At 28.8% G+C, this 17,110-nt stretch overlaps 5 protein-coding genes across 5 annotated transcripts; 4 read left to right on the top strand and 1 right to left on the bottom strand.

Annotated features, from left to right (window-relative positions):
• The first annotated feature begins 789 nt into the window (after positions 1 to 789).
• Positions 790 to 6,779, top strand: LOC113370349 (intraflagellar transport protein 80 homolog). The gene is made up of 14 exons (XM_026611016.1): positions 790 to 884; positions 981 to 1,166; positions 2,341 to 2,447; positions 2,667 to 2,845; positions 2,978 to 3,211; positions 3,288 to 3,412; positions 3,500 to 3,751; positions 3,897 to 4,060; positions 4,133 to 4,327; positions 4,472 to 4,619; positions 4,885 to 5,056; positions 5,179 to 5,301; positions 5,378 to 5,517; positions 6,630 to 6,779. Exons 1-14 carry the CDS (start codon positions 790 to 792, stop codon positions 6,766 to 6,768), a joined length of 2,259 nt encoding a protein of 752 aa, XP_026466801.1. The 3' UTR covers positions 6,769 to 6,779.
• A 286-nt stretch (positions 6,780 to 7,065) lies between these two features.
• Positions 7,066 to 8,792, bottom strand: LOC113370415 (reticulocalbin-2). The gene is made up of 7 exons (XM_026611079.1): positions 8,661 to 8,792; positions 8,356 to 8,580; positions 8,075 to 8,222; positions 7,809 to 7,959; positions 7,542 to 7,740; positions 7,348 to 7,471; positions 7,066 to 7,283 (listed from the first exon to the last, which is right to left on the bottom strand). The coding sequence occupies exons 2-7, from the start codon at positions 8,549 to 8,551 to the stop codon at positions 7,115 to 7,117; spliced, it is 987 nt and encodes a 328-aa protein (XP_026466864.1). The 5' UTR covers positions 8,552 to 8,580; positions 8,661 to 8,792; the 3' UTR covers positions 7,066 to 7,114.
• A 467-nt stretch (positions 8,793 to 9,259) lies between these two features.
• On the top strand, positions 9,260 to 11,057 carry LOC113370618 (death-associated inhibitor of apoptosis 2-like). The gene is given in 7 exon segments (XM_026611314.1): positions 9,260 to 9,423; positions 9,426 to 9,559; positions 9,665 to 9,874; positions 9,945 to 10,289; positions 10,357 to 10,503; positions 10,648 to 10,771; positions 10,849 to 11,057. Coding segments are annotated over 7 exon segments (1,143 nt in total). The 5' UTR covers positions 9,260 to 9,329; the 3' UTR covers positions 10,938 to 11,057.
• Positions 11,058 to 11,662: 605 nt separating this feature from the next.
• Positions 11,663 to 16,063, top strand: LOC113370481 (pre-mRNA-splicing factor CWC22 homolog). Its single transcript, XM_026611152.1, has 6 exons — positions 11,663 to 13,171; positions 13,264 to 13,492; positions 13,622 to 13,997; positions 14,072 to 14,350; positions 14,499 to 14,637; positions 15,343 to 16,063. The coding sequence occupies exons 1-6, from the start codon at positions 11,798 to 11,800 to the stop codon at positions 15,763 to 15,765; spliced, it is 2,820 nt and encodes a 939-aa protein (XP_026466937.1). The 5' UTR covers positions 11,663 to 11,797; the 3' UTR covers positions 15,766 to 16,063.
• A 357-nt stretch (positions 16,064 to 16,420) lies between these two features.
• Positions 16,421 to 17,088, top strand: LOC113370561 (39S ribosomal protein L43, mitochondrial). The gene has a single exon (XM_026611250.1). It carries the CDS (start codon positions 16,493 to 16,495, stop codon positions 17,054 to 17,056), a length of 564 nt encoding a protein of 187 aa, XP_026467035.1. The 5' UTR covers positions 16,421 to 16,492; the 3' UTR covers positions 17,057 to 17,088.
• The last annotated feature ends 22 nt before the right edge of the window (positions 17,089 to 17,110 follow it).

Below are 17,110 nucleotides of genomic sequence, written 5' to 3'. Positions count from 1 at the left end.
ATTTATAAACTGCTGGTATTTATTTATACTCAAACTCTACAAGAAATATATACTTATATATATATATATATATATATATATAAATTTTTTATAATTATATATCACATATCTCAAAAATAGATACTCTATATAAATTATAGAGTATTTAAAGTAAAGCATTCACAATTCTAAACATATGTAAAAATTTATATTTTTTGCTTGAAGAAGGATTGCACATGACAAAATTACAAATTGCTCTATTATTTACTATATATATATTATTGTTTTAGCGTGATTGAATTCAGTATTATTTTTTTATACAATTTATAAAAGTATAAAACTACAATTTATAAAACATTTTTGACTAATATGTCATATTTCTCGAAAAAATCAAAATTCATCACTGTTCAAACACCATTATATTCATGCAATACCAAATCTTAGAGTAATTATTTTAATATATATAACATAAATAAAGCTTTTATATATTTAAGAAAAGTTCATATAATCAAATATTTTTAAAATAATTTTAATTATAATATATATTCAATAAATAAAACATTTAAATATTTTGAAATGTTTTACTATTAATTTAATAATTAACTAATAACCTCAACAGATTTTCAGACGTTATAACTTATTTATGTTAATTTTATTTTTTTTACATATTTTTCGGTTTGATTTGAAAAATTCAAATGTGTTCAATGTTGGCGCGTCAGAAATTTAGCCATGTTTGCTCTTTGTGTTGTCATGGCAGCATATTAAAACTAAGTTTTTTATTGTAAAGGTTATAATTTTTATTATTTGAAGATGAAATTTAATACTTTTACTTGCAAAGAACCAAAACATAAAGCTACAGTTACAGCCGTGGATTGGTCTAGCTCCGAAGAAGTTTATTCATGCAGGTAATGAGTTCCAACTTTTTTTGATGTATTAATATTTTTGTACTTAAATAGAGACTCTCTATTTTATTTGTCATTTAATATATTTATTTTATTTAGCGATGATCACGTATTACTAAAATGGAATTTATCAGTACCGGACTCAACAACAGTCCTTACTTTTCCATCTGATTTTTTCCCTACTGATTTGCACTGTTGCCCAAAAGTAACTTCTGGTAGTGGAGTTGGAGCTGTTCCAGGCAAACAAGTTTTGGATACAATTGTTGTATGTAGTACAGACGGAAGGTAAACATAATAATATTTTAAAGATAATTTTTAATAGCAATGATAATATTTATAAACTGTGATTTTAAATTACATTTTGTATCGCAATTGAAACTCAGCATTGTCTCGTTCTAATTGATCAATTTCCTCTTCAAGATCTTTTATTTTTGCTTCATCTTGCAGAAGTAGTTCTTGCAAAGATCTCAACATATTTTCGTCTACCTTATTGCCCTATAATAATAGAATAGAATACTTTTTACAATAATTATATATCAAAGGATGTAAGAAAAATAAAATTATTTCCATCACTATTAAAGGATATTTGTAAATTATAAAAATTATTTCCACATTGTCATAAAGAATTACATGATGTTCTTAGTTAAAATGTACTGTGTTCACTACAAATAGTACATAGTGAATAATATCAGTATATTATTTAACATACCTCTAGATTTAATTTTGGCAAAGTAGATAGCTTATTATTGAGTTGTTGTACTTCACTTTCCAATTGAGTCATCAATGTAGACATTGATGGCTGGCCTTCTATACTTAAGCAAAATCTGTTACTGCTTTCCTTGCTTTGATTTGCGCTTATCAACTCTTTTGTTTTCTGGATTTCTTTTAAAATGCGTTCATTATCATTTTTCAATTTTATTATAGTTTGCTTAGCTTCAATCGCAGTTAGCTCATCGCTGACTGAATCGATTTGCTCTTTAATTATGTCTCTTTCCAGTTCTATTATTTGCAGAGATTTTTTGTTTAAAGCCAAATTGATGTTTGCACTATCTCTTTTGATTTGCATAATTTCACCCTTCACTTGGTTTTCAGATATTCCAGGAGCTGATGCATCAGAAATATTCACAAGTTCTGACTTTAATTTAAAATTTTCGCCTTTCATCAATGCTAGCTGTTGACCTAGTAATAAAGTTTCTTGCATTTTCTTTTGATTTTGATCGTCCATTTTGAAGAAATAGCTACAAATATATTTAAAGAAAGTTATAAAAATAAAGTTGAAATATTATTATCCGAAAAACATTGATGTATTTTTGTTTTTGGAGATTGTGAGAGTTTGCTGAGATATTTTATTTCTACTAATAAAAACATAGGAAATATAAAATATTAATATATATATATACCTATATATATATATATATATATATCTAGACTCATTTAAAAAAATTTATGAAACCAACAGATTTTTTATTGTGAACAAATCTGGTAGAATTGAGAAAAAAGTAGATGCTCACAAAGCAGCAATTCTTTCTGGAAGATGGAGTCCAGATGGTGCTAGTATTCTAACTTGTAAGTACTACTTTCTTATAATAAAACGAATTAATTCGTTTTTTCATAAATACATTTAAATTGTCTAATCGTTATCAGTTTCTTATAAGATACTAATATGCATGCTGAATATATTTTTGTAAATTATACACATAATGTATCATATGATTTTAATGGTATACTTAAAGAATCAAAAATAAATATTGTGTTCAATAATATTTTGTCAAAATATATCTGTAGGTGGTGAAGATGGGCATATTCGAATATGGTCCAGAAGCGGCATGCTTCGATCTACTGTTGTGCAAGAAAATGCTGATAATATGGTAGCTCTTTGGGGCACTCAGGGTTCCTCTATTGTGCATTCTCATGGTCGCAGAATAGCAGTCAAACCACTCACAGCTAATTCTAAAGGAATAAAGGTGTGGACAATGAAAAAAATATTTTATATTATCAACTCAAATATGTTTGTAAACAAAAATGTTTATCTAAAGAAATCGAGTACTAAAAAGTGGAAGAGAAAGTCGGTCATTAAAAGAGTTGGTATATTTTAGTGGCGTGCGCACGAATCCACCGTTACCTGTCTCAGTTTTAGTTCAACAGCAGGCGAAGTTATCGTTTCCGGAGCAGAAGACGGTAAATATCGTGTTTGGAACTTGCAAGGCCGACAACTGTATGGGGGCAATGCACACCATCAAGCCGCCGTGACTTCTCTTGCTTGGGCTCCATCCGGAGCTTATTTTGCTCTCGGCACTTACAACGGAATTCGCCTGTGCGACAGTGCTGGGGTAAAATTAATTCTATATATAAGAAATAAATTTTGATATGATTATAATTATAATTATTATTAAATTTATCCTATAGTGGTCGCATGCTTGGAATAAAGCCGAAACTGGTTCTCTGTACAGCATCGCATGGTCGCAAGACGGAACTCGTATTGCAGCAGCATGTGCCAATGGACATGTTTTATTCGGAAATATTATAGAAAAGTAAGATTTGCGTTAATAATTTGAAAAACTGTCTGAATATAGTGGTCTTATATTGATAAGCACTTACACTTTATTCTTACTTTTCAGGGAATTGTGCAAATACAGCTATAACATTGTTCTAACTACAGCTAGTACTTTGTCAGTGAGCAGTATAATTGATACAACAATAAATGAAATGCTTGAATTTACAGATCGAGTAACAAATTTTGATATAAACTCTGAGCATCTGCTGGTCACTACACCAACTCAATGCCATATATATAAAATTGACGATTTTATTTCACCCACAGTTGTTGAGTTGAAGGATGGATGTGGAGCTTCCATACAGATGACGGAGAAGTATGAATTACTTAAACATATTTTAAACAAAAAATTGAATTATTGAAAGAACAAAGCATTACTCTTCACATTTCTTGCCAAAAATATGAATTGAATTTAGTTTCATAAATTAATTGTATTTTTATATACATTTTTCTTTTCATAGTCATTTTGCATTGATTGAGCATGCTACTGTATCTGTGTATTCGTACACTGGTAGACAATTGTTTAACCATCGTTGGCCCGGCATTCAGCCTCAGCAGATAAATAACAAATCTGTTTCCCTTGGTGCTGATTTGATTATTATCCGGGACCATAGTGATCAGAAAGGTAACAAATTTAACTATATAATGTGTATATGGTAAATAATTTAATATTAATTATTGAATACAATGTTTTTAGCAATTCATATGTTTGAATTAAGTCGGTCTCCAATGACCCATCAGACCAATGCTCAAGGAACAATTCTCAAACATTCAGTTCCGGTGCACAAAATGTGTGTCTCTCAAGCTAAAACCGACACTGCTATTGCAGTTCTAGATTCTAATCATGATTTGTTCATTGTACCTTATGGGGAAAATAAATTTTATAAGATGGGTTAGTAATATCTTCATTCTAAATATTTTTAAAAAAGATTTGTCTAATAATGTCGAATGAAAGAAAATAATGTGTGTATGAGATAAAATATACTTTTACATTACAAGTTATAAGTAACATCAAATGTTCTGGGTATTATTTTAGGTATGCAGGCTGTGGATATAATTTGGAGTTCTGAAGCAAATGTTCTAGCAGCTGTCCAGGAGTCACGAATTTCCGTTTGGTATTGCCCACTTGAATGCAGTGCGAGTATAATATTATTATCGAATACTTCGTCTGAACATGATATTGCGTAGGTTTTATTTTCAAAAATAATAACAGTTCATTGGTGGGTCATTTTTTTTTTTTGATATTTTGGTTCTGTGGGTCATATCTAGAAGCAATTAGCAATTTGATGGAACTTTGCACGTTTATAAAGTGTATTTTGTAAATAACCATTTGTATATATATACTTCATTTTCTATAACGCATAAGCAGATATTTACAATCACACTTGCAACAATAACAATAAGCTTTTAATTTAATATAAATTTATATCTACTTATTATATTTTGAAGTCAATTTGGCGCACGTCCGACTTTAATCTCATTTGATGGAGCCATCATTAGTATTCAAAGGACGGATGGGGCTTTTGTATCGCTTTCTCTTCAGCTGCATTATTTTGTTCTACATGGCTTTGTAGCAAACAAACAATGGGATAAATCTTTGCGTCTTTGTCGTTTGATAAAAGTAAGAAATAATATATTAATGTAATATGAATATGGAAATATTAAATCTGGCACATCTGCTTTGTTTAATATCTTCTTGCAGGTTTTTATGTTATTTTTATGTTATCTTATTTTTTATCACAGGATAGAATTGCATGGTGGTGTTTAGCAGCAATGGCTTGTTATCAAAAGGAGTTACAAATCTGCTTACAAGCATTTGCTGCTACCCAAACGGTGGATCGCGTTGCTTTTATTGATTATATAAAGGTAATTTCTACACATTATGATAAATTAAAATTTTTACGCATTAATAAATTTAAAAATGATAAATTTTCATTATCAGGAGTTGCCTTCAGGGCCGCAGCAGATTGCTGAATTTCTTCTATTAATCGGCCGACAATCAGAAGCTGAATCGGTTTTATTACATAGCGGTAATATTGTGCAAGCTGTTGCACTTTGCGTCAAAATGCATAATTGGGACAAGTAAGTATAGGAATAGGTTTAAACTACTTTTCTTAAAAGAATTCGATTAGAAATCTTATTAGAATTTATTTCCTATTTCTTATTAGAATTCTCATTGGATTTTTGATAATCGCTTTATGATAATCACCACAAATTATTCAGTTTTCTTAATAGTATTATTCATTCAAAATATTAAAACTTTGTTGAGTTGAATTATTTAAAATATATTTATTATAAGCTCTTTTTATAAAATGCGGCAAATAAGAAGCGACAGTCGGTCGAAAGTCGGTCCCAAATCCTTTATAATTTTGAATAGTCACGTTTTTATAAAATGAATGGAATTTTTCAATAGAGTATTTGTATATGTATATGAATACAATTTTTGAAACGCATAACATCAAGTACAAAAATGGCTATAAAGATTTCAAAATATATTTATTTTTTCAAACGTTTCGTCGTACAATACTACGTCATGCGCTACAAATTTTTTAAAGAACAAAATTTTAATTAGTAAGCTAAATTATTCATTTGTGTAAGTGCAAATATTTGTCAATTCATGGTTTTTAAAATTAATTTGCTACGTAATCTATTTTTACTGTTTATTATGCATTTATGAAAACGTACAATCTGTTTCAATACTAGTATTGAGAGCGGAGCCAGCCACCCATCAAACCCGCATATCTCAAAAACTATTGAATGTTTCAATTTTAAATTTTTGTCAAATATTTAGTAAACTGTAGTAACAATGTACGTCAAGTTTCATCAAAATCGAATTACGCATTTTTCCAGTGATTGAGCCAGATCCCCACCAACCTCGCGTAAGAATAATATTTGACACCAAAAGAGAAATACACATGTATATATATATATATATATATATATATATATATTCACGTGTGTATGTATATTATAGAACAGGATGCTTGGTGAACATTGAATGACCCTGGATTTTCATTAAACAACTTTAACTCGAACACCAATCAGTTTTTGAAACAAATTCTTGACCGATAAAATTTTATTTACTACTATTTTATGATTTTCTTTATGAACAATGCATGTTTTCAACTTACATAATGAAATTTTCAAAACTAACTTCCAAAATACTGATGAGAATATTTTTTGTATATTTTTAGAGCTTTGGATTTGGCTATAAAGTATAAATTAGATCTAGTAAATTTACTTTCAAAACGACAAGAATATTTAACTGCATTTAATAAGATAGAAACAAATGAAAAATACCTGCAAGCTGTTTCAAGTATAGAAATTAATTGAAATACATTTTTAACGTTTATAATGTTGTGTAATATATATGAAATGTTGACATGTTTTATTTTTGAATATAAATATAACTTATAAAACAAATAATTTATTATTTTTAAAAATTAAATACAGAGTATTTGGCACATAAAATAAATAACTTACAGAAATACTATCCATATAGAATATAACAATAAAAACATTGTTGTCATAATACTTTGTTCAATTAAATTATGTTGTATAACATAAATATTTGTACTAAACATTGGCAAAAAGAACATTAAAACTAAGACAAGACATAGCAATGGCATGAAAAAGAGCTAGGATTATTATAAAAGCAAAATTTATCTATCTTTTTAAATTATAATTCATCAGACATATGAACATTGTGTAAATGTTCACCAAAATCTGTAGCTTCGCTTCCAACAAAATGTTCATAGTGTATTAAAATTTCTTCAAAAGATAATACATCGTCATGGTCATCATCTGTACTAGCAAATAAATGGTCCACTTCTTCTAAGGCAATTTCACTGCAAATAATATGGTATGTCAGAAATAATTTTATAATGAATTATTAAATAAATTAAGTCATACTCATTGCTTGGAACAACCCATGATAATACTTCATTTCCTGATAATACTCCATCACCATTCTTATCATATTCTTTGTCAAATTTCTCTTTTTCCACTATAAGCCATTCTTTATCATGGTGAATAGCTGAAATAGAAAATTATTATTGAAATATTTTAAATGTAATAAAGATTAATAATATCTAAAAACTACAAACCTTTATCTCCAATGAATTCTTGAAAATCTATCACATTATCTTTATTTGTATCCTTTTCGTTTAGCGTTTGCTGCAAAATAATGGGCAACATTTGTGGATGCTCTTCAGGATTGTTGAAAACTATGAATTCATTTGGATCAAGCTTTCCATCCTTATTTGCATCAGCGGCGTCAAACATCACTTTATCATCAGCCATTAGCTAAATTTGATATAAAATTATTGCCCTATATATACATGCATATACATATACATTAATTTATATATTACCTTATGTTCTTCCATTACTGAATCTTTTGATAAATATTCTTCATCACCCATGTTATATGTGTCACTAACATATTCTGCCCAGGTGACTATATTATCGCCATTTAAATCTGAATCTTCAAAACGATCAGCTGCTTCTTCTTCTGAGAGATTCCTGTTATGAAAATATTCTATGAATTTGCTTATTTTGGTAAATTAATTACATTTTTTATTAATGCACAATTCTTGTAGAAAGTACTTAAAACTTGTATAAATTACTTGGAACCTACTTGAATGACCGCAGAATCCAAGCTTTCAGTTCATGTCTTTGTATATGTGAATCGCCATTTAAATCCATTTTCTTAAGCAATATAGCTAATCGTTTTTTAGATTCTTCTGGACTAAGGTGGTCAAATTCCTCAGCTTCTTTAGTACTCCCTAAAAATATTAACTAAATTTATAGATGCTTCATACACAAAGTTCCAAGTAGAAATAAATTTATTTCTACGACTTTGGAGCTTCGGTAAAAATATTAATATAATGGTCTACTTAAAATATATCCATTATTTACCTAATATAGCTTCATGATCAAATTCTGTATGATGTTCACCATTTTCTATATGATGTGCATCTCTAGGAATATAAGCACCATCACTAACTCTTTCTTTATTTATTGAATGGCTGTGGGAGCCTGTAGATGCTGGTCCCGAAATAACCAGGACACAAATGTTGGTTATAATTAAAAAACATATATTGAAATATATCATTTTGCTGTACTCTTTGTTGTCTCTTGTAACTGAAATAAAAATAAATGGTATGCTTTAAATTGTACAATTCTCTCAAACGCTTTATAAAAAATAACAAGTAAATACTTACATAACTAAAATATTAACAAAAATAGAAACATTTAAAATAGAAGATATATAACACTTATAAATAACAATTCTTTGAGGTCTAATATTTGTTCAATGAATTAACTTAAAGCTCACTGGTGCATCGGCTTTAAGCATGACAACAAATGCATTAAAATTTGAGTACGTAATAAACATGGATATGGCTATTTTTATAATAAAGCAAAATTTGAAATGCTTTTGCTTTTTATTAAACAATTTCAAATTAAGAGAAAATTGATTTTTAAGGGCAAACAATATCAATGAAGGGGGTTTTATGAGCAAGTACAAATATGATTAAATTAATGCATACATTTGTTTTGTATGGTTATAAAATATTTTTATAATGTTGAAAGTGATTCATTATTATAATTATAATTTTTTTTAAATTCAATTCATATTATTGATTTTATTGCAATTTAATTACAAACCAATAAAAAAAACTTCCAGATTTTTATCACACAAACATAATCATGATCATGATTACGAATATATAGTCCATGATTCCACCATCTTCGACAAATGTTCAAAAGCAAAACAGAGTGACATTTACTGATCATTGTAATTTCGAACTAATACAAAATATGAAATACTACAATTATGAATAAAATATATATTTGATGACGAAAGATTTTTTAGTGTCCATTTTTTATAAATGTGTAAATATTATGAATTGCGCATTTCTTTGAACCTTGTAACCGGTCGCAGTCGCAACTATATGAATTCTGAAGAAAACCGTTTGAAAACTTTTTTAATTGGCCAAAAAATGCACCAGTATCTTCTTCCAAAATTGCCAAAGCCGGATTTTTTTATACAGGCTGCTTTTTGGAAGTACAATGCCACTTTTGCAATAAAGTAATTAAATCTTGGTCCTATGCAGATCAGGTAAAGCTATAGAAATTACATTCAAAAGTTATGTTATTCAGAGTTTGCATGAGAATGAATTATGATTCAAATGTTAACCATTTTCAAAAATTAATTATATTTTAGGTAATGTTGAAACATAGAAAGTTAAATCCAGATTGTTCATTTGTAGTAGACCCATTGAATTCAGGAAATATACCATATAATCCCAGAATTCAGAAATCTTTGAATAAGGATAGTTCTGAAGAAGCAGAAAATTTACTAAATAATACATCAAATAAAATTATTATGAATGATGGAATAAATAGACTAAGAAGTTTTTTGAGCGATGGTATTGTTAGTGTTTGTTTGTGTATTTAATATCTGATTATCAATTTATACTTAAGTAACTTATACTTGTTAACAGTTCCTTTCAGTTCAGATGTACCATTTATCCATTAATGGATTTTATGCATTGGGATGTAAAGACAGTATTGTTTGTTCCAACTGTTCTTTTGGTCTTAAAGATTGGATTGGCAGTTTGAATCCTATAACTGAGCATAGTTTATGCAAACCAGAATGCTCAATGACACAGAAGAATTTTTTAATTTCAGAGGATGAGTTTTCAATAGATAAAAGTCCAGATGCTTTTGAAGAAGACCTCAGAGAGTTTCAAAAACGTTTCAATACCTTTACTGACTGGCCTCATGAAAGTCCAGATCCAAAATCTCTGAGTTTTGCTGGCTTATATTTTACTAATGAGGAAGATTTTGTAATTTAACTTACCAATTCTTAAAAGTTTTTCTATATACTTTTAAGTAGTTAATTTTATCTTTCAGGTAAGATGTTACTACTGCGACATAGGTCTGAGGCATTGGTTAAAAACTGATAATCCTCTTGTTGAACATGCACGTTCCTCACCAACTTGCAAATTCATTATATCTCTCACATCAGAATTTTTTGTTAAGATGTGTGTACAACATTTTGTAAGTATCAAAATTATTAGGATCTATATTGTGCAATTTCATTAAATAACTCTTTCTGTTAAAATATTTTTGAATTCACCAAATTAATTTTTAACATGTCCTCAGTATTCAGAAAATTTAATTCAATCTTTTTTACAATTTCAGCAAAATAATAGCTCTAATGTGAGCAAACTAGAAGCTGAAATTAGGGATCTGAGAGAATCTAAATTATGTAAAATTTGCTTAGATGAAGATATTGCTATTGCATTTGTACCTTGTGGCCATCTTTGTATGTAATAATATGATATTACTTATATGTTTGATAATTTGAAAACTTTAAAAATAATTTTTTTTTATCTATTTTAGTATCATGTCAACGATGTGCTGTAGGGTTAGACCATTGTCCGCTGTGCAGAGGACGTGTGTTTAGTACTGTAAGAACTTATTTGTCATAAAACTATTGTGGTCAAAGTAAGACATGTGATCATTTGAAGCATAAGAATAATAGATCATATATTATAATGTATATATATATATATATATATGAATATATTTTATTTTGACAAAACAAAAAATTGAGTAGAATTTAATATTATAGCATTAAGACTTGTGATCATTTAAATAGTAGGAATAAGTATATATTTTATTTTGATAATGCAAAAGCAGGGTAAAATTTCAATTATATTATTATAGTTGTAAATATTATTTTTATAATACAACTTCATAAAATGAAGAATTCCATTTTATGTTAATAAATACCTGCATTTAACTATTACCTTGAATCCATTGAATTACTGTTGCATATATTTAATTTAATACATATAAATAATTAGAAAATATAATACTTCCTAGCTACAGAAAAATAAACTGTAGTTTATTTGTTTGAAAAGTTTAAAATACTTTCAGTTTCTCTGTCTTGCTTCTTTCGGCCTGAAGTTGTTAACTAATTTTTAAATTAGGTCTGAAGTTGTTTAAATTAATTCATTGCTGGCAACACTGTTGGCTGACCTAAAACGCCATCAATCAAAGTGGGTTATTATTTGAGTAAATGCCAAATGCCAAAACTTTGAAACATTTAAAGTGAAATTTGCTTTTTGTTATAGTAATATTGATCTAAGTCCATTTTTATTTTTAAAGTACAAATGATTACAGTTTTCTTTTAAGTAAAGATACTGTAAATTACTGTATTTTATCATTTTTATAATTAATTTTATCTTTTACATTCGAAATGTGTGGTTAGTTTTATTAATAACTAAGTAGTTTAGTGAATTGTGAACCATCTGAATCCATTAAACAAATTATTTCTTACGTCAGAATGGTAATTCATTCTGAAACTGCAAAGCGCGAACACTCAGAAAATGAAGATGACAAAAGATTGAATTCCTCTGATCGTGAAAAGGATCACAAACGATTAAAATCAGATAAAGATGATGCACGAGACTCGCACAGGTCTGACCGTAGAAGAAATAGGTCTCCAAATGAAAGTAGATATCACAGAAGAGATAGATCACAAGATAGAGATCATAGGAGAGACAGGTCATCAAAAGTAAGAAGAAGTAGATCACCCGGTGACAAAAGAAAACGATCACCTAATAATAATAGAAATAAATCTCCAAATGAAAACAGAAATAAATTATCTGATAAGAACAAAGGCAACAGAAGCAATTCGTCTGATGATAATAGAAGCAAAAGAAGAGATGAATCAACAGATCAAGATCAAGAAAATCAAGACAGGAAAAGGAATTATAGTGAAAATAAAGAAAGAAGTAGGAATGAAGCGCTAGATGAAGATCCAGACAAAAAAAATAATGATTCACCTAGCAGAAATAAGCAGCATAAATCACCTCCCAGAAGAAGGAGGTCAAGATCACAGGATCGAAGGCGACGATCACCAAGATCTCCTAAATCCTCTTATTCAAGAAATCATAGATCGAGAGATAGTTCTCAAGATCCACCTCAAAGTAGATATTGGGACATGAAGAAAGGGGATGATGCCAAAGAAAAAAGCCAATATTGGAACAAATATCCTAGAGATGAAAATGTGGGAAAACGTTATTATGGGGAAAATACAACAGACAATAAGAAAGATGATCAAAATGAGCCTGAAGCAGAAAAAAAAACAAAAAAGAAAAATATGGATCTACTCACAACAAGAACTGGTGGTGCTTATATACCTCCGGCAAGGCTAAGAATGATGCAAGAAGAAATTACTGATAAGTCATCAATTGCATATCAGCGTATTTCTTGGGAGGCTTTAAAAAAATCTATTCATGGATTTATCAATAAAGTCAATACAGGCAATATTGCAATAATTACTAGAGAAATGTTTAAAGAAAATATCATCAGGGCTCGAGGTTTGTTATGCAGGTCTTTGATGCAAGCACAGGCTGCTTCTCCAACATTTACAAATGTATATGCAGCCTTAGTATCCGTTATCAATTGTAAATTTCCATCAATTGGAGAACTGTTATTGAAGAGACTTATAAAACAATTCAAGAATAGTTTCAGAAGGAATAATAAACCGAATTGCATTTCTTCTGTAACTTTTATAGCTCATTTAGTTAATCAAAAAGTAGCTCATGAAATTATTGGTTTGGAAATTTTGAGCTTGTTGATTGAATCATCGACAAATGATTCAATTGAAGTGGCAATTGAATTTTTGAAACAATCCGGACAAAAATTGACCGAGGTAAGTAATTTATATCAAATTATCTTGTATGATCTAAAATTGATATTTTTGGATAATTAGATATTAACTATCCCAATATTAAATATTTTTAGGTATCTTCAAAAGGATTGAATGCTATATTTGATTTGTTAAGAAATATTCTTCACGAAGGTCATTTGGAGAAAAGAGTACAATACATGATAGAAGTAATGTTTCAAATGCGTAAGGATGGTTTCAAAGATAATCCTGCTATAATTGAGGAGTTGGAACTAGTAGAAGATGAAGATCAAATTACTCATCTTCTAACTCTAGATGAGGTAATGGATTCACAGGACATCTTGAGTGAGTTATAAAATAGATTTTTTTTTATTTATAATCATATATAATATTTAGTTCTGCAGTTTTGTGCATATATTTTACCTGCCAAAGACAATAAATTCATAATAATTTACACTATCTATTATTTTACAGATGTTTTTAAAGCTGATCCAGAATTTGAAGAAAATGAGGCAAAGTATAAAAGTCTTATGAAGGAAATATTGGACAGTGATGCAGATGATGAGGATTCAGATGGCTCAGATGATGGAAGTGATTCTTCTTCTTCTGAAGGTGAAGAAAATGAAGAGAAATCTCAAACAATTGTTGACAATACAGAGACAAATCTTGTTGCACTTCGTAGAACTATATACCTGACTATACATTCTAGTTTAGATTATGAGGAATGTGCTCATAAATTGATGAAAATGCAATTGAAGAAAAATCAAGAACCTGAATTATGTCACATGTTTTTAGATTGTTGTGCAGAACAGAGAACTTATGAAAAATTTTATGGACTTTTAGCACAGAGGTAAGCTCATTACAACATACATTTTGTCAATATAATACTAGGGTAGTGTAATTTATGTAAAATTTCTATTATAGATTTTGTATGCTGAATAAAATTTATGTCACTCTGTTCGAGCAAATATTTGCTGATACTTATGGAACTACACATCGTTTGGATACAAATCGTCTGAGAAATGTTGGTAAATTTTTTGCACATTTATTATTCACTGATGCAATTAGTTGGGAAGTATTAGAGGCAGTAAAACTGAATGAAGATGACACCACAAGCTCTAGCAGGATATTTATAAAAATTTTATTTCAAGAGCTGGTAGAATATTTGGGTTTGGCAAAACTGAATGAAAGACTGAAAGATATGTAAGTTGAAATAAAACTTATATACTTGAAACGAATAATAATGATAGTTATCTAATAGAATAGAATATCCATATTTGATTTATTCGCTTATTATTGTTTTATTAGAAAAATTACAGTCAACTATAAAATTATCACTTTATACTTTTAGAACTCTACAAGAAGCATTTGCTGGACTATTTCCAAGAAATAATCCACGAGATACTAGATTTGCCATAAATTTCTTCACTTCTATTGGATTAGGAGGTTTAACTGATGATCTTCGAGAGCATTTGAAAGTTCTATCAAAGGTTGGTTATTTTGTAATTTTTGAATATTTTGAATATATTAGAAACTTAATTTGACTCAATATTTATAATTTTATTGTGGCTGAATTTTGATTGCTATGTTGCGCATTTTAATGAAAATATTAATTAAATCTTTACTATAATAATAACTTTTTGTTGTTAACACAATAATACTTGATAAATCTTCATTAAATCTTAATTTTTATGGAAAAACATGTTTAGATAGCTAGTAGATGGTAATAAAGTTTAATAAATCAATCTGATCTACAAAAATCTACATCTTTGCCATTTGTAATGAAAACAAATTGTCATTGTTATTTAACAAAAATAGTGATATTAAAAAGGATTGTTTGAAAAGCGCAGAGATCTTTTACAATTAAATTATTTCACACAATAATTTTCTTAATTATAATAATAGTCATTGGTAAAATAGTAAGTGGAGATAACCTTAATTTTCGTGTTGAATATTTGACGTTTCCACGTATTTTTCGAACGTGAATATTCGCAAAAACAAGTAAACCGAAATTATTTTGAAAGGCTACCTACGCAGACTTTATGGTATTCTTTTAATTGTACATAAATATACTAACGCGCATAAGTTTTTCGCACTTCATTTGCCGATTTTATAAATATACTTAAATGCATAGTCTAATCAATTATGATTGTTCTGTATAAATAATAGTCTAATTAAATTATCCCTTTTTGAAGGCGCCGCCTCCTCAAGTACCTACATTGCATCATAAGTCTTCTTCATCAAGTTCAGATAGTTCAAGTTCCTCCAGTTCATCGAGTTCGAGTTCGAGTAGTGATTCTGATAGTAGTACAAGTTCAAGCACTTCTTCTAGCTCTGCATCAGGAAGTAAAAGAGAAAAGTCCAAAAAGCATTCTAAAAGCAAAAAAAGTAAAGACAAATCAAAATCAAGGAAACATAAGAAAGAAAGAGAGGCTTCTAGTTCAGCAAAAGAATCAAGTAAAAAGCATTCAAAAAAATCTAAGAAGAGGAAAGAATATGAGGAGGAGGGATATGAAAAAGAGCATGAAAGTAATGCAGAAAAATCTCATGATCATCATCATCATCGACACCATCATCATCACAGGTCGAGACATGAAAGAACACATGAAAAAGAATGAATGATTGTTATATTGTTTAATAAGAAATATGTTTGTACATTTTACAAATAAAAAATAATTAAGTTTAAAATTGATTTCAGTCAAATGTTATACTTTATGTATATATATAGATAAAATGGAGTGATGAAGCAACAAATAAAGCAGAACTCAAAGAATAGTATTGTGGAAACAGATATAATGGATATGATTGTCGAAATAGAGCTCTGCATAACATCAATGTAAGGAAAATAAAACTGAATGTACAAGAATGAAGGAGCTGATGATAGAAGCATTTCTTCTTACATCATGCAAGAAGAGAAACTACTGGAATTTGATAATAACAGGACAAAACAAGAATAAATGTTATACTTGTTTATCTATGAATGTATGTATGGAAGCAGAAGCTTTAGAAGTAAACAGTGAACAAGGCACTAGACAATAATATAATGAATATAATATATTCATCAGGTTAGGCCAATTCAGAGAACGCAGAAATGTGCCAATTAACCATAGATTTTTCCATAAAATTTGAGTTTGGTGCAAATTCAATTTACATTAAAATTTTAAATTTAATGTCAGTTATTCTCTCTATGCTCTTGCTAAGCATATTGACTCTTCTAAGTCAGGAGTCCCAACTATAAATCTCTTTGTTTATCAGCTGTCAGTATTTGATTTGTCTTGTCTTAAACGTAACCTCAAATTTAATTGTTGCGTTATTTAATTCTATTCTTTATGTTGAATAAGAAAAATGTCTAATTCCCATTTATTTTTGAAGTCTGGCTTTCCTCGAGCTCCTTTGCAGAATGGGGTTGGCCGTTATGTTTGTCAACTACAACGACTTACACTCAAATTTTGTAAAAGCCATGGCAATAGTAGAGGTATGAGGGATTTTATAGAGAGTGACTTAGTCGATTTCGCAAAGAACAATCCAGGAATTGTTGTTTATTTAAAACCTAGAAGACATCGATCAGCGGTAATGACTGCTGAATATTTGAATGGAGATAGGCAATGGGTGTCTTGTAAGGATTATAATAGAGATGAAATAATAAAGTGGATCAACTTATTGAAATCACAAAATGGTAACTCTCAAGCTTTACGATATAGAAAAAGATGGCATACTGATTATCCTTCAATACAAGGACCATGGACACCATTTACTCTTCGTAATCCAGAATTAAATCAGACTGTATTTCCAAATGAAAAACTTTCTACTCCGTTAGAACTTCAACCAACAGCAACTGAACAATTAATTGAAATGTTTAAAAAACAACAATTGTCAGAACCTTCTTTACAAGAGAATAAGCCAGAGTAAATTGTAAATTTAATTGCAAAATAGTTCAGGAAATGTAGCATAAATTTATTTATA

Source organism: Ctenocephalides felis, unplaced genomic scaffold (genome assembly GCF_003426905.1).
Source record: "Ctenocephalides felis isolate EL2017-DRISC unplaced genomic scaffold, ASM342690v1 CF-g0.4_SCAFFOLD_01492, whole genome shotgun sequence".
Lineage (NCBI taxonomy): Eukaryota > Metazoa > Arthropoda > Insecta > Siphonaptera > Pulicidae > Ctenocephalides > Ctenocephalides felis.
This window is presented reverse-complemented; position numbering and strand designations above follow the sequence as displayed.